This window comes from Eubalaena glacialis, chromosome 18, assembly GCF_028564815.1.
Source record: "Eubalaena glacialis isolate mEubGla1 chromosome 18, mEubGla1.1.hap2.+ XY, whole genome shotgun sequence".
NCBI lineage: Eukaryota > Metazoa > Chordata > Mammalia > Artiodactyla > Balaenidae > Eubalaena > Eubalaena glacialis.
The window spans coordinates 17,540,057-17,562,804 of NC_083733.1; the positions used below are offsets into that span (position 1 = coordinate 17,540,057).

At 33.9% G+C, this 22,748-nt stretch overlaps 1 protein-coding gene across 5 annotated transcripts in view; it reads right to left on the bottom strand.

The window, feature by feature from the left end:
• The window catches only part of NFAT5 (nuclear factor of activated T cells 5), a 192,555-nt gene that overhangs the window by 43,957 nt on the left and 125,850 nt on the right, over positions 1 to 22,748 (bottom strand). For 4 of the 5 annotated variants that reach the window (XM_061174553.1, XM_061174554.1, XM_061174552.1 and 1 more), the window contains one exon: positions 11,725 to 11,850. In XM_061174553.1, the coding sequence (XP_061030536.1) occupies positions 11,725 to 11,782 (58 nt within the window). In that variant the 5' untranslated portion in view covers positions 11,783 to 11,850. Of the gene's footprint in view, positions 1 to 11,724; positions 11,851 to 22,748 lie in introns of those variants that run through there. The other variant, XM_061174555.1, reaches the window with a different exon arrangement.

Here is a 22,748-nt window from a genome sequence, read left to right on the forward strand (position 1 = left end):
CTTTTTGAATCTAAGTACCATGCACATGAGAATGCAGAATATGAACATCTCAGGGATCCCTGTCCATGACAGACGGAAAGTTAGGTGAAATGTAATCATGAACTCAAAAGCAAGTTATATATTTATGAATTTAATATGCAAGATATAACCTAGCATTGCTCTTTGAAGTATGTGTGATTTTATCTTGCAAATCTTATTTAAAAATCATGGTTATAAAACCCAATTGATATAATTGTACATAAATATCTGTTCTGGGACAGGTATGCCAAACTGTGATCTCATACCCTACATAAGTTAAAATATTCTATACATTTTCCTTTGACACCTAACACACATTATGAATATTTTACCTGCAGTTTCCTGGATATACTTACTAAATAAAAAAGTTCATTAGCACAAAACTATAAAGCTGAAAACATAAACTCTGTCAAAAGACAGTAGTATCATTTAATTTTAAAAAAATTACTTTTTAAAGGTTACCTCAGTTTGATCCTAAATTACAAAGGTTCTACTCATTTTAAGAATATAATGAATATAAGACAAATTTTTTAAAACTATAAAACTCTTTACAATAGTATCATTATCCCTCTGATGATGATGAAAATGGTGTATAAGACCCTTCACATAAGCATGTTACATTCTGGTTAGCAAGACATCACCTAAGTGCATTAATAATGCCAGGTGAGGTGGTGAAGTAATAAGGGATAAGAACTATGGGCCCCTAGAGAGTATGGACAACATCTTTCTCACCTTAGACCCTCCTGACACCTAACATACTATGACTTGCATGTAGTAAAAATTCAATTTTTTAATTAAATTGATTTATGAGAAGCCAATATTTGATACGTATGCTGAGTTACATTAAAGTTAAACTGGTAAATAAATGTACCAATGTGTTCATAATGGACACATATCAGGTTAAAAAAAAAAAAAGATTTATACCTTACTATAATAGCATTAACGGATACAGGGAAGGTTCAGAAGTAACTTAAGAGTTTAATGGTAACTACTCACTATTTCTACAAAGAATGTGCTAATAACTTTCTTTCTTGAAACATACATAAGCCAAATTACCTACTTGTGTATTAATCCATAAATTCACTAAAAATAACAAATTCTTAATATTATCTATTAAAAAGTAAATGCATAAAATAATAGCAAGAACATTTTAGATTTCTAAACAGTAATTTGTCATTTCCAAGCATTCCCAGAAAAGCACAATGAATTCCTGGGAATATTAGAAATGTTCTTAAAATATTTACAAAAACGTTTTAATCTATATATTACTAAATTTCAAGAAATAGCTTAACTGACATTCCATAGAATTAAAATGCTAATGTAATCCTGCCTCCTCTATATATTCCTTTATAAACAAAATATGCTAACTACCCCTCCCATCCCTTTTTGGTTTTGAATGTCCATCTTTATCTGTTAGGAATGTAGAGACTATGTTTAATTGCTGCTTATTAAAATAAAAAACTCCAGCATAAAAATGTTTTAATAATTGCTTTCATTTTCTCACCAAGCAGAATAGTCATAATGTATTCTATTTTATAACCTTATAATTTATTTGTTTTTTAAATCCCTTACCAATCCTTCATAAAGTTGAAAGTTTCTTCCTCTTAAAATTATTTTCTCACCTAAGTAATGTGTGAATAAATTTTTATTGATTATTTATTTTATGAAAAAACTTATCTTTGAACTTAAAAGAATTTTATTATTTTTTATATTTTTATAAGATTTTTCTTTCTTTTTTTTTTTTTGATGTGGACCATATTTTAAGTCTTTATTGAATTTGTTACAATATCGCTTCTGTTTTATGTTTTGGGGTTTTTTTGGTCACGAGGCATGTGGGATCTTAGCTCCCAGACCAGGGATCGAACCCGCACCTGCACTGGAAGGCGAAGTCTTAACCACTGGACCGCCAGGGAAGTCCCCAAAAAGAATTTTATTTTTCCATAGCTTTTTCTGTGACCACAGAGAGCATAGCAACACCAAAGAGAAAACTGATAGACCATTTTTATAACTTACTGACAGAAATTTATAAGCTCAAAAGAATAATTTTTAAATTTATAAGTGAAGAAAAGCATCACATCTACAGTGTTCTATATCTAAATATAAAAATTTTAGATTTATTAGATTTATTAATTGGCAGTAGCCAATTACTAGGCCAAATGCCAGTAATGATGGTGAACTTAAACTGTATATTTGGCTTCTTTCAAGAATTGATGTAATCATTAAGGTTCACTATGAATATTCAAAGCACTTGGGATAAAAAGAATAGCAGATAATATCTTCCTGGATATTACAGAATTTGCAAGTGCAGTTTACCCTTGAACAACACAGGTTTGAACTGCGTGGGTCCACTTATTCACAAATTTTTTTTAATAAATACATACTACAGCACTATGGAACTTGTGGTTGCTTGAATCTGTGGATGCAGAGCCAAGATAAGGAGGGATGAGTGCAAAGTAAGTAATACATGGATTTTTGACTGTGCTAAGGGACAGTACCCCTACCCCCCTTGACCCCGTGTTGTTCAAGGGTCAACTAGATTATTAATTTGATTGGAAAGATGAAAATGGAGTTTTAAATGGTACCACATACAGAAACCCATGTATAGTTTATATACTGCTTTCTTAAACTGTATTTTAAAATTAAGAACTATTAGTTCTAGATTTGTAAACGAGAAATTATTTAAATTATCATTATCATTTTAGTGCTTTAAATACCATAAAAAAGAGATGATACTTTATGTGGAACTAACTAAGCTTTTAACAGAAAGCTTTGAAATTAGAAACATTCTTTAAAGTCCTCAAAAGAAACAAATACCTTTCACTGATTTAAAAAAATATGACAGAAATGACATTTAACTAAGCTTCCAAGATAAAAATGTGGTCCTTAGCATTTAAACATGCACTTATATTTTATAACTTCTCAACATAAGTGCAAAATCAGTTGAGTTACCTTAAAAAAGCTGTAAAAATTGGCAAGTGTGCTAAGTGAACCAATAGTGGAACGGAGAGGGAGTAAACTACTGACTGTTCAGAAAATAATAATAAAAATCAACACAGGTCATTTCGAAACAATTTCTGGTCTAAAACCCTTACTGTTCAGCCTCAGTAATTCTTTTTAAGTATTTCCATTTTTCTTACTGGTAACAATGACTTCAAATCTAAACATTTGTCTGATAAAAGTCACCAGATACAAGAACATATTTTCAGATCAAAGAAGAAAGATATTGAGAGAAAAAAATTATAAGGCCAACGTTCACGTTGCCAAGGGATTGAAAAATCTAGAACACACAAAGTGGCTGCAAACCTGCTTTGTCAACACCTTACATGCCAACCTTCGTTTTCTACTTTTCTTCTTCTTCTTCTTATAATATTAATGTAAAGTTTAAAACTTTACAAAAAAGTTTTAGTTTCAATCAGTATCAATCCACTATTTAGAAACAAAAAAAGAAAGGAAGGAAGGAAGAAAGAAAGAAAGAAAAAAGACTTAAGAAGAAGTCTGAAAACGAGACCGACCTATACCCTGGGTGAGATTGGATGGGTTAAATGTCTCTGGCACTATTTGTCTTCACTATTGACAGACACTGTCACACAACCCACCACACGATGCCTGTCTCTGAATGGCGAAGCTAGAATGCAAGTTAAGTGTATTAATAGAAAAAACAACTAGCATCCCAGCATATAAAATAAGCAATCCAGATTACTTTACCAAAAAACAAAAATAAAAACAAAACAAAAAAACCAAAAAACAAAAATTGTAGGGTCGATCCATTTAATTTACATGTTTAAAACAGTTCCAATTTCCCATTTGTACTTTTCCCACCCAACATAAGTTTACATGCTACAATAAGCAATGTTTTAAAACAAACTTTAAAAAATTAAATTATCAACATCCAAATAAATGCATGTGGGTAAATTTCTTATTCAAAATTTTTGTTAACTCATATTCACCAATTTGTTCTCCTGCTTACTAATGCAATCTAATCCATAAGCCAGAATGTTCTCTCTAGGTGTTTTTAAACTGTGCCTTTACCCAAATTCCCTTAAGTGTAAGACGATATGTTCTGACCAATACACTCAAGCAGTAAAAAAATATCTGCATTTTACCAGCAAAAGAGTAGTTTCATTTCTCAGGCCAACTTCCAAACACTTCCACATCCCACCCCCTCCAAAAAAGTTACTAATTTACACTTTTTAAAATTTTTAAAAAATTTTTGGCCATGCCACACAGCATGGGATCTTAGTTCCCTGACCAGGGATCAAACTCTTGCCCCTGCATTGGAAGTGAGGCATCTTAACAACTGGACTGCCAGGGAAGTCCTAATTTACTCTTTCAAATTAGATATGTTACTGTACATAAAACGTTTGATCCTAGAGGCTCTATTTAAAAAAAATAATTAGCACTATTGCTGAAGCTGAAAGGGTTGCTACTGATTTACTAGAGACCATCTTTCTCTCCTCCAGTCCATCAAACTGCCAGTCATAGATCTAATACTACACAATAATTACTCTCCCGCTTTTAATCTAAATTCTCCTAAAATAATTATTTTTACCTTGTCTGAGTGCCATTAATAAACATTCACAGAGTATTTATTAAAGAATGTTTCCTGAAAAATAAAATGCTTACAAAATTTGTAAGTGTCCTGACAGTGAGAGCAATGTTTTAAATATATATTTTGTCCTATTCAACCCTAAGTATTTAATCACAGTGTAAAATAGGTACTAGGTACATATTACACAATTTGTTTTTTAAATCCTTTCCTCTTGGAAGAGAAAGATGCTTTCTATCATCCAGTGATTTAAGTACTACAGGGTAGCATCAGTCACAGATACTGGGTGAAGAGACTAAAAAACCCAGAAAGAATCCTCACTCTCAAATTACTTAAACACAAAAGGGAATAACTATATTAGCTGATGACTACATTTATTGTTGTCAAAGACCCCAGGAAGAACAGGGTTTTTTTAACAAAAAGACAGCAATTATACTACTTGAAAAGTAATGTTTACTTTAAGACAAAGAGAGAGATTACCACCACATTAACTTAAGAACTGGAGAGAAAAAACAGTTCTGAGGGATGCTATTTGAAGGTCACTTCAATGCTTTATCATATAATACATTTTAAAATAGTTTAGATTAAATAATAAAGGCATTCCTGCCAACTCTAGTCCAATGGCTTCATATTTCTTCTTTTTTAGAGGTGACCAAAAAAGGGAAAATAGTATTTGTATCATTAAAATCTTCTGATATAATAATTCAGAATGGTTTTACAACTGGATCTGGATTACAGTGTACATTAGATCCAAATGTAGATAAAATGTCTAGACAAAAAACAGAAGTCATAAATTGCTCTACTAGAAGTTCTGATAATTGATCACGCAACTTTATCATTTCATTTTTTAAAAAGTGGGAAGAGAATTCTAGGAAGAATACTTAATCAGTCAACTTTACAGAATCATCCCTTTGGGAAGTGTCTGTTCTCCCTATGATTCATCATCCTCTAGCAATGCTTCTTTTATTTACAAGGGCTCCTAGTGAGAGAGTGTCAACATTAAAGAGTAAGTCAGAAAGGAAATCCCATGGCCCATGTGTTGTCTGATATGCAAAACTTCAAAATGAGGTAAAAAACAGACTGAGAATGGAAAGAAAGAAGCAAAATAAAGCTAAAAAACTTGTTTTTATAAAAATAAGATCTATTTTTTAAAACCTTACTAACAAATGAAAGGAGAAATCCATGTGGGAGGGAGGTCAATGTTTACCGAAAGATCACTGATTATCAGGCAGTATTAAGTATTTTACATATTTACCTTCATAATAACCTTAAGAAAAAGTTGTTGTTACTGTCTACTTACAGGGGTAATATGAGAAATTTACTGAACTTCCACAAGATTCTGTCTATATGATAGAAATGATATGATAGCAATCAGATTCAAATTAGGTCTTTATGATTCCAAAGCTCATGCTAATTTTATTATATTTCACATATGGGAAAAGAGAAATAATGTCACAGAAACAGGTGAAGTCTTTTGTTGTATCCTACCCTAATCAATTCCCCTCACTCCAGTCCCAGCTGGAGTGTTTTTATACAACTTTATTACTATTATTTATACAACTAATTATTATAAAACAATTAGTTATGGCAATACTTTCTGCTTATTATCAATCTTATTGGTAGCATAAAAAAAGTAAGCCCACTTCTATGCATTAATTTCTTAATGTGAAATTCTACAAAACACATAAACAAAAAAAGAAATTGTGTCTATTTGATGTATGTAATTTGTCTATGAATGGCTGAGAATCTGTGTGCAGTTTTAAAATGCTATTCTATAGACTAGGGTAATATAAAAATCTGCTTATTCTACCAGAAAATGAAAAAATCACAATATTTATAAAAGTTGCTAAAAATTAGTAAGAGGACCAAAAAAGGTAAACATTTAGGGAATAAACCATTAATAGGCCATGTGTACTTTTTTTGTCAGTGAAAATTTATAATATGGATAGTCTCCTGAATTGGTAATTGTTTCTGAATTAACCATTATGGCCCAAGTTTGCTGATGCTTTCCATTCTAATAATGCAGATGTTAGTAGTATACATCTATACATACGTACATACACACATATTTCTATATGTATAAATGTATGTATTTAGATTTACTATGTAATTTTAAAAGTCAGAATGAGGAGTAGAGTTTTTAAACATGTTGCTTACTTGGCAACATGTTTGTAGCTAGGATCTGACTTCCTTCTGGAAGTGGTCCAGTTTTCTAGGAAAAGTAGGAATGACCATATGGAATAACCAAGATCAATTCACACTTCAGCTCACAACATCAATATGTAGGTTACATAGGTGAATTACTTTTCCTGTTAATGGGCTTTGGGTTTAATCTTCGGAATATATACTACATAAATGGCCAAAATTCTGAAATATCTTAACCTAGTTAACCCAGGAGAGCAGTCAAAGGCAAATTTGCTCCTTAAATTTAGTCAACTCAAGAAAATAAGAATTACATAACTGCAAATATCTTCTAACACTAGTAAAGAAGTTACAATAAATTCAATGGGCTAAGTACTCTGTTGCTGTAAATAATTTTTATAAAAAATTTATATTCTTCTAGAAATAATATTCCTATTTTGTAGATCCTGAAACTTGCAGAAGAGAAGAAGGGGTATGGCTTTTTCAACTCAATATCCTACACACTGCCTAGTCCAGGATCTTGTGTTTCCCTAATTGAAATGACAGAACATTATGCTAAATTCCCTAAAGTATAATGGCAAGGAGAAAAGAACTTAGACCTTAGTGGGAAAGAAGAGAGGTATCTTGTGCCTGGAAGGATTGAGATATGATGATATGTAAATTGTCTAGTACAATTCCTATCACATAGTAGGAACTCAAAAATGATAGCTTATATTTTCTTCAACTCAGTTTTTGTATAGTTTTGTTGTTATGGATGGTCTACAAATTCCTATGATTTTAATTTAGGTGATTAAGGTGTCTGAAGTATTGGGATGGCCAAAAAGTTCATTCGGGTTTTTCTCTAACATCTTATGAAAACCCGAATGAACTTTTTGGCCAACCCAATAAATTAAAGCATAGCTGTTCTTTGATTATAGGACATTATTTAGTTCTCTAGTGTCCTCTCCTATGGTGTAAATAGCACACAGTTAAGTTCTTTCAGTATAGAAAATACCTGTTGGGTACTTGCTGTAAGCATAAAATTCAAAGCACTATTTAATAAGTCTCTTCCAACAGAAAAGTTTATTATATGGATCACTTGATGTAAAATTATTAACTTTAATTACAGCCTTTAAAAACTTTTGTATGTGCTTTATTAGTGTATATACCCATACATGCTAAAATCTGCTACCAAGTATTCATGTACTGAGATTATATTATTCCCGAACAGGACTAATATATAATTTCTGAAAGTAAAATAACAACTTTATGAAAACAAACAACAAAAGAATTACTAACTAGTTATTCCTAAGATTCTCTGGCTGAATTATAAAACCTATGGTTTGATTAATTCATTGTTTATTTCAAGAATTAGAATTAAAAAATTTTAAAGAAACCTGAAATAATTACCTTAGCAAAATATTTTGATATAAACTAATAAACATGATGCTACATCCCAAGATGAGGACAAACAAATAGAATTTAGGATAGAACAAGAAAATAATTTGATTTCTTAAAATGAAGATTAAAGTTCATTGTTCACTTCTGTGAAAGACGCCCTATTTTAAATAAATTAAGACAATCTAAGGATAAAACTGTAAACATATAAGTAGATTTTTAAAAATACTTGATTGGTATGTGAATTATACCTCAATAAAGCTGGTATTTAAGAAAAATATCTGCCGTATCTCTTTTCAAAAATCCAAAATTCTAGTGTAACTGTTTGTTTTAGTTCTCCTTAATAATACTTATATTTTAGTTCCTTCCAACCTATACTGTAGGATTAAAGAAACAAACAAAAAGAATACTTTCACAACTTTCATTTCTTCTTGGTCAACTCCTTATTTTGCCAGAATTTGTTATCAATTCATGTAGATAACTTTTTTTTAATAAGTGATCATTTTTAAAAATATTTATTTATTTATTTATTTATTTGGGTCTTCGTTGTGGCGCACTGGCTTCTCTAGTTGCAGTGAGTGGACTCTAGAGTGTGCAGGCTCAGTAGTTGTAGCACGTGGCCTTAGTTGTAGTATGTGTGATCTTAGTTCTCCCACCAGGAATCGAACCCCGGGCCCCCTGCATTGGGAGCGCAGAGTCTTAACCACTGGACCACCAGGGAAGTCCCTGGATAACTTTTTTGTGTTAGGAAAACGGTCTCTGTCTTAATTACTAAGAACCTACAATATTCTTCAGAAAGTCTGTACTTCTAAAACTTTTATTCATTTACATATTGAACCTCAAACTCCTAAGAAACTTTCTAGTGGGACAAAAACAGATGTCTTTTAAAAATGGGGAAGAGTACAGATTTCAGACTGTTGATTTTCAACTACACCTCCCAGATTGTGACACTTGGCCCTATGGAGAGGGGAGGAGTTGTGAGGAAGTAAACATCTTTCCCCCATTCCCAACCCTGGGTCTTACCAGATAAAAGATGTTATTAATGAGAGTATGTAAAAGTGTGAATAGTGTAGAGGCAGAAAAAAGGTTTAAGAGACATTCTTTTTACCCAGTATTCTGGATTGTGGATTAGCAGCATCATGTTTACTCATTCCTTCAGTAATACATAAAGGGAAAAAAATCTAGATTGGCGAATCTGAGAAACACATTTTTAATAATTAAATAATTTAAAATGTACATGAACACCTATATGCCCAGCCTCTAAATTTTAAAATTTAAATTGATTTAGAATTTGTGAAACACAAACCTTTATGGCAGAACTAGAAGTCTGTTCCCACCAGGCCCTCATACCTGATAGCAGCCAATCCGGCTCCTTCAAAACTCTGAAGAATTAACTACATCAAGAGTCATCATTTTTATGCATTTCATATTTAAACAGCAAATGCTATAGATTAAAAAAAAAAATCAAAGAACTCTAAATTAATGTATCTTTCCCTAAACATCTAGTCTTTTGGCCAGGAAACACTGAGTAACTGGTAATTTACTCCAAATCTCTCTTTGACATCTATGTCACCAAGGACATTAATATGTCAAATAAGAAAAGTAACTCTAATTATACATACTAACTGATATCCCTACTATAACTATTCGGCAATTTAAACTCTCTTACCTATAATGTTACATGACAAAGACTCTATTCTACCAATAAGACATTAGAATTCTAGAATAAGACTAGGTTGGTTAAAAGTAAACATGTGCAAAAAAAATTACAAATGACTTGGTTTTAGATCATAGAGACTTTCTGTGTGTGAATATATGAAAATTATCAAGGTCACCTCCTTACTCTCTTCACAATCTTTACAATGTCAATAACTTCTTGATCTAATAAGAATTCATTACTTCAGAATACTTCCTTTGGTTAATTCTTATTTTCATGATTTTTCAACTCAAAGCCTTCATTCTAATTTATCTGGAGAGGATTATGGAGGGAGGGAGGGAAGGAGGGACCTTCAACATTCCATTAGTGACTCAAATTCAAAAACTTTCAATATTTATATATAAAAACTTCTAAAATTGAGTTTGGTATTATTTCAAAGGAAGTGTCATTCTTTTTCCAAACCTAGCTAACATTTTTTCAGCTTTTAAAAGGAACTGGATCTACTGTCAACAGATGTTAAAAAGCACAGAAGAAACAGACTTTTAGTTCTATACAGATTCAACATGTCTTTAAAAAAATCTCAAAAGATACAAAAGAAATCAGTTAGTCAATTTCTACCTGTGGATTTAAAGTGAAATATTTCATTAAAATTAAAAAATATATATTTTATTATCTGATAACTATTTTAAAACTAGATTAAATATTTAAATTCCAGAAAAAATATTCAGTGCATATAAAGTGAAACCAGGTCATCTTAACAATTCAATTACTAAAATGTTCACAATTAAATCCACAGAATCTGTTAGAAAATGTCTGGCAACACATGAACAGTGAGCAGGGCTGGTAAGTTTCTTGGCCATGTTTAACGTTTTCCTGCCCTCAACCAGGAAGGCTGCACATTGCACTATACAGCTCAGGGGAAAGATTGGTACACAAGGTTAATTGGACTTAGGTTAATGCAAATAAGAAAAGTACCCAAAGTTCTACTATAGTACCAATATCCTCATTTAAATCACAACCTTCCGCTTCACTGTTCTTTTTGAAACAAAAAGAATTTACTGAAAACAATGTTCTGATGGATTTTAAGTACCATTTTAAAAGATGAGAGGTATCATATTAGGCAAGAAACCTCTAATTAGTAGGACAGATGAAACTTCAGAGTATATATATAATTTTCTAACTTTTTTAAAACACCAAACACACTTAGTAGTCTATAAACCCAACTAAAAAAAGAATTACAGTTGGGCAATCTAATATTACTGAAAGCATTCTTATTAATTTATCACTGATCAAGACATTTTTCAATTAGCTTGTCTGTCAATCTTTTAACTCAATCAAAATTTGAACCAATTTTATATAAAGTGTATGATTTGAGAGCTGATTAAAAATGAACTTGATAAATTTCAAACATTACTTTCCATACTTTTTCACTGATATAAGAAAATGTCTTTATATAAATATTACATTCAAACCTTCCATTTACTTTCAACTGAATTTAAAATAAGTATAAAGTCACATATGTTTTTAAATGTAGGGAAAAGGTTATAGTAACATGCTACAAACAGAAAAGACACTTGAGTGCTTGAGTCCTTTTTTCAGATTATACAAAATAAAACATTTTCCCCTTTGAGCAAATTTTTTAAAATAATTGTTTTATAGAGACTCAAATATAATTTTCTATCCATAGCTTGGTATTTAATAACCCTTTTATGTGCAGTCAACAAAAGAACTTTAAACTTGTTCCCATAGTTGAAGATAAGGCCCATTCTGGGAGATGGCACTAACAGATGTGCCAACGTGAAATTTTAAGAAATAACAGTTGTATCAAGAATATTGTATTGAAAGTTTTTAATGTTAAAAGTATGTAGTTTAAAACCTCCTAAAACAAACCCTCAAATCACACTCTTTGATATGAATTTTGCCAGCACTGTTCATGTTGACCAGATAATACTTTTTTTTTTTTTAAGTAAAATGAAATGCATACCAGCAGCAACTACAGCTGGAGGAGGCGAGCCTGCCTCACCACCACTTGTCTGACTCATTGATGCTACAGATGGTTCTCTAGATGGAGGTAACTGTAACTCCTTTGGGAGAAGATCATAGACAGATTCTGTTGGGGGAAAGGGAAAAAACTTTTTTTAAAAAGAGTATAAGTCAATAACCTAATTATGAGCACAAAATTAATGTCTTTTCACTCATAAGAAGAACTATATTATTCATACACACACACTAAACTTCACATAACTACTGTTGTAAAAATTATTAGCAAATATTTTTCTTTTATTATATACTTTTATTGAACTGAATAATGAATTTTCCATTCATTCTAACCCCTGTTTTCTTCTTGGCTTTATCCCTCATGCTTACAATGATCTACAGAAAAAGTTATTAAAATTTTAAAACTGTATAAAACTAGACAGAAGAGATGTCAAATAACCCAAGATGCTCCAATATCTTCCTTTGAAAAAAAAGAGGGTAACTTATCATCCTTTACATATGATGGTGTATATCAGCTTTAAATTGGCTTCTCCAATTAGACCACTAGTCTACTGCTCTTTTACTCAGCACCTTTATCAAATATTTTAATTTGCTATCATAATGCATTTTTCCCTCCTAAAGATAAAAAGAGGAATGTTATGGCTCAAGGAACTACTTCTTACTCTGAGGTATCTCCAACTCTAGAAAGGCACAAGTATAGGATACTCTTAAATCAGAAAGCACAAGTGCCTATATTAGATTATGATTACTTTTCTAACCCAGATTAAAGAGTACTGTATCTTTTTAATATATTTTATAATATTCTAATTGTCCATAAAATCAAATTTACATCTACTATTTAAAAATTATTTTATAGTTATTATTATATGGTTTTTGGACAGAAATAATTATCAAGATATCCACTAAAGGTAGTAGAATCAATGTTGGAAGAAACTTCAAAAGACCAGTTAGAATCATATGTTTATTTTCTAAAGAATCGAGGCACAGAGTTTAAGGGACTTGCCTAGTATTCTAAGAAAAGCAACATTCCAACAATTAAAGAAGATTATTAACTATTTGTACTAAGTGATTAAAAAAATAAAGGTAGCACTGTAAGACATTTTATCCTTGGTAGCAAACAATACTGTTAGTTAACTGATTACTGAATTCATAAATACTTTGATCCTCCCAGTTAAAATATGTATCCTGACTTTCATGTGGATACGAATAAGAAAGAATATCATGAAGGAAAGCTAAAATTAGAAGTTGTAGTATTAAATGATCTTCGTTCACAGTAAGGAATCCACTTAAAAATTTTTCTTTCAAAAAACTATTACCTAACACTTGAAATTTTCATCTTCAAAGCATTTAGCAAATTTTACATCTGTCTGAATATAATATGCCCTGACTAAAATTTTTCAGCTTGTTAAAATGTTGCTAAAAAACTTAAGTAGATCACTTCCATCTTTCAAATAATATAGGGAGGATAGTACGGAGAACCTAATTAAAACAGAAATGCCACATCATCAAACATAGATTTTAATACAATTAGTTTTCTCAATCCATGTTGAAAACGAGACCCTTATACATAGAAGAAAAGCATATTCAAGACCTTTTTTTGGGGGGGTGTAGGCAAATAAACAAAAAGGAAATATGAAAATAAAAATTAGCTTAGATAAAAAGAGAAAGTATCTACCAAAATGCATTTATGTCAAAGGAAAAAAAACTTAACCTCGTAAAAGCCCCATCACTAACCACATTTCACTTTCCCAAAGAAGGACACAGAGTCTAAATTAGAGGTATAAAAGCAATGTCAATAAAAATACATTGGAAAGTAACTAAATATAGAACTTGTTATATCTCAATCTTCCCTATAGCCTACCCCCAAACCAAAGTAATAAGCAAGTCAAGTGGAAGGTGTAGGAAGCATGGATTCATTCCTTCGCCAAAGGTTATTTTCTGATTAACTGACTCAACTATTTGGAAATTAGAGAAGTCAGAAGTTTCTTCCTATCTATCCAAGGAAAACAACAGGTAATACAGTCCTTACCATCACAGGCTCTGACTTCAGACAGAACTGTGTTGGCTCTGCTACTTTAAACAACTTCTCTAAGACTTAAATCCTCACTGAAACTCTTCTTTTACCCCATTATCTCAAAGAGATTCCCTCCAAGATATAACTGTACACCACGACCACATACATTGGTCTTACTCTCAAGCCTGCTTCCCATAAAACATAAAAAGATTAAAGGGATATAAATTATGCTGTTAGTACTATTGTCCTTTAGTCCTAAATTCAATCCAAATTAAACACTTATACAGACTCCACTAGCCAATGAGAGAACTCCTAAACAAGAGCATAGGTCCTTTAAACCCATGAAAACAACAAATAGTCCTCCCTCATGTTAAGTTGCCATATCTATTTTTCTTGTGTTAGCTTTTAAATCAGTTAAATAGATAAGAGAGGAATGAAATTCTAGATTTATAAACAAAGAATATGAAGAAAGAGAATGGGAAATCTGTAATGGAAAGGCAGTTTCCTGAGAAAAGACTTCCTTAGAAAACAAAACTGTAACCTCTACTACATTTTTTTTAAAAAACCTACTAGATTTTAAAAGAATCTACTAGATTTTTTTTTTTTTTTAAAGAGAGAGAATGGTTACAAGGTTTCTTTTTGGGGTGGTAAAAATTCCAAAATTAGATTATGGCAATGGCTACACAACTCTATAAATATAAATAACTAAACACCACTGAATCTGTACACTTTATTTATTATTATTATTTTTTATTTCCTTACCTAGAGGAACTTACAGTTTAGCAAAAAGGAATATTATGTTCAACCCTCAGTGCTCAACTTTGTATAATTCCATTTATATGAAATGTCTAGAACAGACAAATTTATAGAGAAAGAAAGTAGGTTGGTGGTAGCCTAGGGCTGGGGGAATAGAAGAAAGGTGGGTGACAGCTAAAATATATGGGCTTTCTTTTGGGAGTAGTGAAAATATTACAAAATTGATTGTGGTGACGGTTTCACAATGCTGTGAAGAGAATAAAAACCTTTCAACTGTATACTTTAAATGGGCGAGTTGTATTACATGTGAATAAGATTGTTAACAAAAACCCTGCATAACCCAACATTTGTTATCTCATATTTTCTGTGGACCAGGAGTCTAGGCATGGCTTAACTGGGTACTTTGCTTAGGATCTCACAAAGCTGCAATGAAGGTGTTGGACAGGGCTGTAATCATATTGCTTAGTGTTCAACTTTATCTATTTTAAAAAATTTATTGTATTTTTTATTTATTTTTTTATACAGCAGGTTCTCATTAGTTATCCATTTTATACATATTAGTCATACTGACATACATATATGTCAATCCCAATCACCCAATTCATCACACCACCACCCCTCACCCCCCGCCATTTTCCCCCCTTGGTATCCATACGTTTGCTCTCTACATCTGCGTCTCAATTTCTGCCCAGCAAACCGGTTCATCTGTACCATTTTTCTAGGTTCCACATATATGCGTTAATATACGATATTCGTTTTTCTCTTTCTGACTTACTTCACTCTGTATGACAGTCTCTAGATCCATCCACGTCTCTACAACTGACCCAATTTCGCTCCTTTTTATGGCCGAGTAATATTCCATTGTATATATGTACCAAATTTTCTTTATCCATTCGTCTGTCGATGGGCATTTAGGTTGCTTCCATGTCCTGGCTATTGTAAATAGTGCTGCAATGAACATTGGGGTACATGTGTCTTTTTGAATTATGGTTTTCTCTGAGTATATGCCCAGTAGTGGGATTGCTGGGTCATATGGTAATTCTATTTTTAGTTTTTTAAGGAACCTCCATACTGTTCTCCATAGCGGCTGTATCAATTCACATTCCCACCAACAGTGCAAGACGGTTCCCTTTTCTCCACACACTATCCAGCATTTGTTGTTTGTAGATTTTCTGATGATGCCCATTCTAAATGGTGTGAGGTGATACCTCATTGTAATTTTGATCTGCATTTCTCTAATAATTAGTGATGTTGAGCAGCTTTTCATGTGCTTCTTGGCCATCTGTATGTCTCCTTCAGCGAAATGTCTATTTAGGTCTCTGCCCATTTTTGGATTGGGTTGTTTGTTTTTTTAATATTGAGCTGCATGAGCTGTTTATATACTTTGGAGATTAATCCTTTGTCCACTGATTCATTTGCAAATATTTTCTCCCATTCTGAGGGTTGTCTTTTCATCTTGTTTATAGTTTCCTTTACTGCGCAAAAGCTTTTAAGTTTCATTAGGTCCCATTTGTTTATTTTTGTTTTATTTCCATTACTCTAGGAGGTGGATCAAAAAAGATCGTGCTGTGATTTATGTCAGAGTGTTCTTCCTATGTTTTCCTCTAAGAGTTTTATAGTGTCCAGTCTTACATTTAGGTCTGTAATCCATTTTGAGTTTATTTTTGTGTATGGTGTTAGGGAGTGTTCTAATTTCATTCTTTTACACGTAGCTGTCCAGTTTTCCCAGCACCACTTATTGAAGACACTGTCTTTTCTCCATTGTATATCCTTGCCTCCTTTGTCATAGATTAGTTCACCACAGGTGCGTGGGTTTATCTCTGGACTTTCTATCCTGTTCCATTGATCTATATTTCTGTTTTTGTGCCAGTACCATATTGTCTTGATTACTGTAGCTTTGTAGTATAGTCTGAAGTCAGGCAGTCTGATTCCTCCAGCTCTGTTTTTTTCCCTCAAGACTGCTTTGGCTATTCGGGGTCTTTTGTGTCTCCATACAAATTTTAAGATTTTTTGTTCTAGTTCTGTAAAAAATGCCGTCGGTAATTTGATAGGGATTGCATTGAATCTGTAGATTGCTTTGGGTAGTAGAGTCATTTTCACAATATTGATTCTTCCAATCCAAGAACATGATATATCTCTCCATCTGTTGGTATCATCTTTAATTTCTTTCATCAGTGTCTTATAGTTTTCTGCATACAGGTCTTTTGTCTCCCTAGGTAGGTTTATTCCTAGGTATTTTATTCTTTTTGTTGCAATGGTAAATGGGAGTGTTTCCTTAATTTCTCTTTCACATTTTTCATCATTAGTGTATAGGAATGCAAGAGATTTCTGTGCATTAATTTTGTATCCTGCAACTTTACCAAATTCACTGATTAGCTCTAGTAGTTTTCTAGTGGCATCTTTAGGATTTTCTACGTATAGTATCATGTCATCTGCAAACAGTGATAGTTTTACTTCTTCTTTTCCAATTTGTATTCCTTTTATTTCTTTTTCTTCTCTGATTGCCGTGGCTAGGACTTCCAAAACTATGTTGAATAACAGTGGCGAGAGTGGACATCCTTGTCTTCTTCCTGATCTTAGAGGAAATGTATTCAGTTTTTCACCATTCAGAATGATGTTTGCTGTGGGTTTGTCGTATATGGCCTTTATTATGTTGAGGTAGGTTCCCTCTATGCCCACTTTCTGGAGAGTTTTTATCATAAATCGGTGTTGAATTTTGTCAAAAGCTTTTTCTGCATCTATTGAGATGATCGTATGGTTTTTTTGCTTCAATTTGTTAATATGGTGTATCACATTGATTGATTTGCGTATATTGAAGAATCCTTGCATCCCTGGGATAAATCCCACTTGATCATGGTGTACGATCCTTTTAATGTGTTGTTGGATTCTGTTTGCTAGTATTTTGTTGAGGATTTTTGCATACATATTTATGAGTGATACTGGTCTATAATTTTCTTTTTTTGTAGTATCTTTGTCTGGTTTTGGTATCAGGGTGATGGTGGCCTCATAGAATGAGTTTGGGAGTGTTCTTCCTCTGCAATTTTTTGGAAGATTTTGAGAAGGATGGGTGTTAGCTCTTCTCTAAACGTTTGATAGAATTCACCTGTGAAGCCATATGGTCATGGACTTTTGTTTGTTGGAAGATTTTTAATCACAGTTTCAATTTCATTACTTGTGATTGTCTGTTCATATTTTCTATTTCTTCCTGGTACAGTCTTGGGAGATTAAACCTTTCTAAGAATTTGTCCATTTCTTCCAGGTTGTCCATTTTATTGGCATAGAGTTGCTTGTAGTAGTCTCTTAGGATGCTTTGTATTTCTGTGGTGTCTGTTGTAACTTCTCCTTTTTCATTTCTAATTTTATTGATTTGAGTCCTCTCCCTCTTTTTCTTGATGAGTCTGGCTAACGGTTTATCAATTTTGTTTATCATCTCAAAGAACCAGTTTTTAGTTTTATTGATCTTTGCTATTGTTTTCTTTGTTTCTATTTCATTTATTTCTGCTCTGATCTTTATGATTTTCCTTCTACTAACTTTGGGTTTTGTTTGTTCTTCTTTCTCTAGTTCCTTTAGGTGTAAGGTCAGATTGTTTATTTAAGATTTTTCTTGTTTCTTGAGGTAGGCTTGTATAGCTATAAACTTCCCTCTTAGAACTGCTTTTTCAGAGATCTCTTGGTTATTTAGTAACGTATTGTTTAGCCTCCATGTGTTTGTGTTTTTTACGTTTTTTTCCCTGTAATTCATTTCTAATCTCATAGTGTTGTGGTTAGAAAAGATGCTTGATATGATTTCAATTTTCTTAAATTTACTGAGGCTTGATTTGTGACCCAAGATGTGATCTATCCTGGAGAATGTTCTGTGCGCACTTGAGAAGAAAGTGTAATCTGCTGTTTTTGGATGGAATGTCCTATAAATACCAATTAAATCTATCTGGTCTATTGTGTTATTTAAAGCTTCTGTTTCCTTATTTATTTTCATTTTGGATGATCTATCCACTGGTGTTAGGGAGGTGTTAAAGTCCCCCACTATTATTGCGTTACTGTCGATTTCCTCTTTTAGAGCTGTTAGCAGTTGCCTTATGTATTGAGGTGCTCCTATGTTGGATGCATATATATTTATAATTGTTATATCTTCTTCTTGGATTGATCCCTTGATCATTATGTAGTGTCCTTCCTTGTCTCTTGTAACATTCTTTATTTTAAAATCTATTTTATCTGATATGAGTATTGCTACTCCAGCTTTCTTTTGATTTCCATTTGCATGGAATATCTTTTTCCATCCTCTCACTTTCAGTCTGTATGTGTCCCTAGGTCTGAAGTGGGTCTCTTGTAGACAGCATATATATGGGTCTTGTTTTTGTATCCATTCAGCGAGCCTGTGTCTTTGGGTTGGAGCATTTAATCCATTCATGTTTAAGGTAATTATCGATATGTATGTTCCTATGACCATTTTCTTAATTGTTTTGGGTTTGTTTTTGTAGGTCCTATTCTTCTCTTGTGTTTCCCACTTAGAGAAGTTCCTTTAGCATTTGTTGTAGAGCTGGTTTGGTGGTGCTGAATTCTCTTAGCTTTTGCTTGTCTGTAAAGCTTTTGATTTCTCCATCGAATTTGAATGAGATCCTTGCCGGGTAGAGTAATCTTGGTTGTAGGTTCTTACCGTTTATCACTTTAAATATGTCATGCCACTCCCTTCTGGCTTGTAGAGTTTCTGCTGAGAAATCAGCTGTTAACCTTATGGGAGTTCCCTTGTATGTTATTTGTTGTTTTTCCCTTGCTGCTTTCAATAATTTTTCTTTGTCTTTAATTTTGGCCAATTTGATTACTATGTGTCTCGGCGTGTTTCTCCTTGGGTTTATCCTGTATGGGACTCTATGCGCTTCCTGGACTTGGGTGGCTGTTTCCTTACCCATGTTAGGGAAGTCTTTGACTATAATCTCTTCAAATATTTCTTTGGGTCCTTTCTCTCTCTCTTCTCCTTCTGGGACCCCTATAATGCGAATGTTGTTGCGTTTAATGTTGTCCCAGAGGTCTCTTAGGCTGTCTTCATTTCTTTTCATTCTTTTTTCTTTATTCTGTTCCGCAGCAGTGAATTCCACCATTCTGTTTTCTAGGTCACTTATCCGTTCTTCTGCCTCAATTATTCTGTTATTGATTCCTTCTAGTGTATTTTTCATTTCAGTTATTGTATTGTTCATCTCTGTTTGTTTGTTCTTTAATTCTTCTAGGTCTTTGTTAAACGTTTCTTCCATCTTCTCGATCTTTGCCTCCATTCTTTTTCCGAGGTCCTGGATCATCTTCACTATCATTATTCTGAATTCTTTTTCTGGAAGGTTGCCTATCTCCACTTCATTTAGTTGTTTTTCTGGGGTTTTACCTTGTTCCTTCATCTGGTACATAGTTCTCTGCCTTTTCATCTCGTCTATCTTCCTGTGAACGTGGTTTTAGTTCCACAGGCTGCAGGATTGTACTTCTTCTTGCTTCTGCTGTCTGCCCTCTGGTGGATTAGGCTATCTAAGAGGCTTGTGCAAGGTTCCTGATGGGAGGAACTGGTGGTAGGTAGAGCTGGCTGTTACTCTGGTGGGCAGAGCTCAGTAAAACTTTAATCCGCTTGTCTGCTGATGGGTGGGGCTGGGTTCCCTCCCTGTTGGTTGTTTGGCCTGAGGTGACCCAACACTGGAGCCTACCCGGGCTCTTTGGTGGGGCTAATGGCGGCCTCTGGGAGGGCTCACGCCAAGGAGTACTTCCCAGAACTTCTGCTGCCAGTGTCCTTGTCCTCACGGTGAGACACAGCCACACCCTGCCTCTGCAGGAGACCCTCCAACATTAGCAGGTAGGTCTGGCTGAGTCTCCTATGGGATCACTGCTCCTTCCCCTGGGTCCTGATGCACACACTACTTTGTCTGTGCCCTCCAAGAGTGGAGTCTCTGTTTCCCCCAGTCCTGTCGAAGTCCTGCAATCAAATCCTGCTAGCCTTCAAAGTCTGATTCTCTAGGAATTCCTCCTCCCGTTGCTGGGCCCCCCGGTTGGGAAGCATGACGTGAGGCTCAGAACCTTCACTCCAGTGGGTGGACTTCTGTGGTATAAGTGTTCTCCAGTTTGTGAGTCACCCACCCAGCAGTTATGGGATTTGATTTTATTTTGATTGTGCCCCTCCTACCGTCTCATTGTGGCTTCTCCTTTGTCTTTGGATGTGGGGTCTCTTTTTTGGTGAGTTCCAGTGTCTTCCTGTCGATGACTGTTCAGCAGTTAGTTGTGATTTTGGTGCTCTCGCAAGAGGGAGTGAGGGCACGTCCTTCTACTCCGCCATCTTAAGCCAATCTCCTGTACACTTTAAATGTGTGAATTTTATAATATGTAAATTATACATGGGTAAAGCTGTTTTTAAAAAAAGAGAAAGAGGAATAGAATAAGAACAACTGAGAACTGCACCAGAGCGAGCTAGGTCTCTCAATGTTCCTAATAAACTTCATGGACAGAAATATCTTTTCATTTAGTTTCTATTTGTGAAAAGTGAAATTATGAAGGCTAAACTGCAAACTAATCTAATTTGCCTTTTAAGGCTCATCTACTGTATCAGGAAAATGCTACAGGCATAGGTATCCTATAGTCAGTAAAATATTTGATGAAAATCTTAAAAAGTTCTTACGAACAAGATAAGAAATGTAGATTTCATAAAACAGATGACTCTAAACAACACCACCCAAAAATGTATGGGTTCCCCCTTGAGGAATGTGGTTACTACATCAACAACTTGAACAAAGATACAGAATTTGCAAATGACATAGGCTTAAGAGGGATATATCATATGTCATAATTCATCACAGATAATGAAAGGCTGGAATACCTGTGCAAAGAAATAGTGAAATTTAATACAGATCAATGTAACAGCTGGTAAAAACTGCTCTTGTGCAATGTACTTAAATGCACTCACTCTCTTCCTCTTTTTCAAAATCTAGGAATGGTTTTACTTTTGTTTTCTAAAGAATTCTTTCCTTGGTCTGCCAGAATTGGGGTGACTGTTGTCTCATATTTTTTTCTATTAACGTTGTTAATAATTTGAGCAGTAATAATGCTTAATCAACTCACTTAATGGTTCATTATGAATTTTAGTTGACCAAAATCCCAATATAAGTGTACTGCTTAAGTACCCATGTAATAGACTTAGATAAAGTATGATAAAGTAAATAATTAGTTAACATAAATTATTATTTTTTTAAATAAATTTATTTTTTATTTATTGATTTTTGGTTGTGTTGGGTCTTCACTGCTGTGCGTGGGCGTTCTCTAGTTGCGGCAAATGGGGGCTACTCTTAGTTGCGGTGCGTGGGCTTCTCATTGCAGTGGCTTCTCTTGTTGCAGAGCAGGGGCTCCAGGTGTGCAGGCTTCAGTAGTTGCAGCACGTGGGCTCAGTAGTTGTCACTCGCGGGCTTCAGTAGTTGTGGCACGTGGGCTCAGCAGTTGTGGCTCGCGGACTCTAGAGTGCAGGCTCAGTAGTTGTGGCGCATGGGCTTAGTTGCTCCATGGCATGTGGGATCTTCCCGGACCAGGGCTTGAACCCGTGTCCCCTGCATTGGCAGGCAGATTCTTAACCACTGCGCCACCAGGGAAGTCCCAACATAAATTATGAACATAAGTGTATGAAAAAAGCAATTAGGCAGAACAGGGAACAAGTTCAGATCAAGAATTTGCCTTATGTTGGTGCAACAGTGCAGAGCCTTGGGCGATTAGAGGAATGAAATCATTTTCAGATATTGAAAGCAAACTAATGCTTCCCAATGTTTGGTGGGAAGGTGAACAATGTAAAAATGGGCTGACTGGTTGGCGTATGTGTTCAGTCATTCAGTAAACTCTAAATGATCCTTTTATGTCACTGATTATTTCTCGGCGAATTTGGTCTTTTACTCTTCAACACTGACTATATGGGGAGGAGAGGGTGGGAGTCCCACCACACTGCATCAAATTCAAGGAGACAGAAATCCTATCCTGCCTTTCACAAGGCAGTGAAAGAGAAGGAAAAGCTTGTAACTTAATACTGCAGCATTTTTTTTTTTCTTCTCAATTAGAAACTCTGGTTCCCTAACTGCTGATCAACCAAATCCCACTTTACTGTTTTATTTTACATGTTGCTCAGTTCCAGAAAAAAATGAAAAGACCTCAAATCCCCATACTCCTTCACTTTCCCCCAGAAGAGTCCAGGGAGATAAACAAATGGAACAGCTGAGAAAAGGCATGCTTTTCTAGTT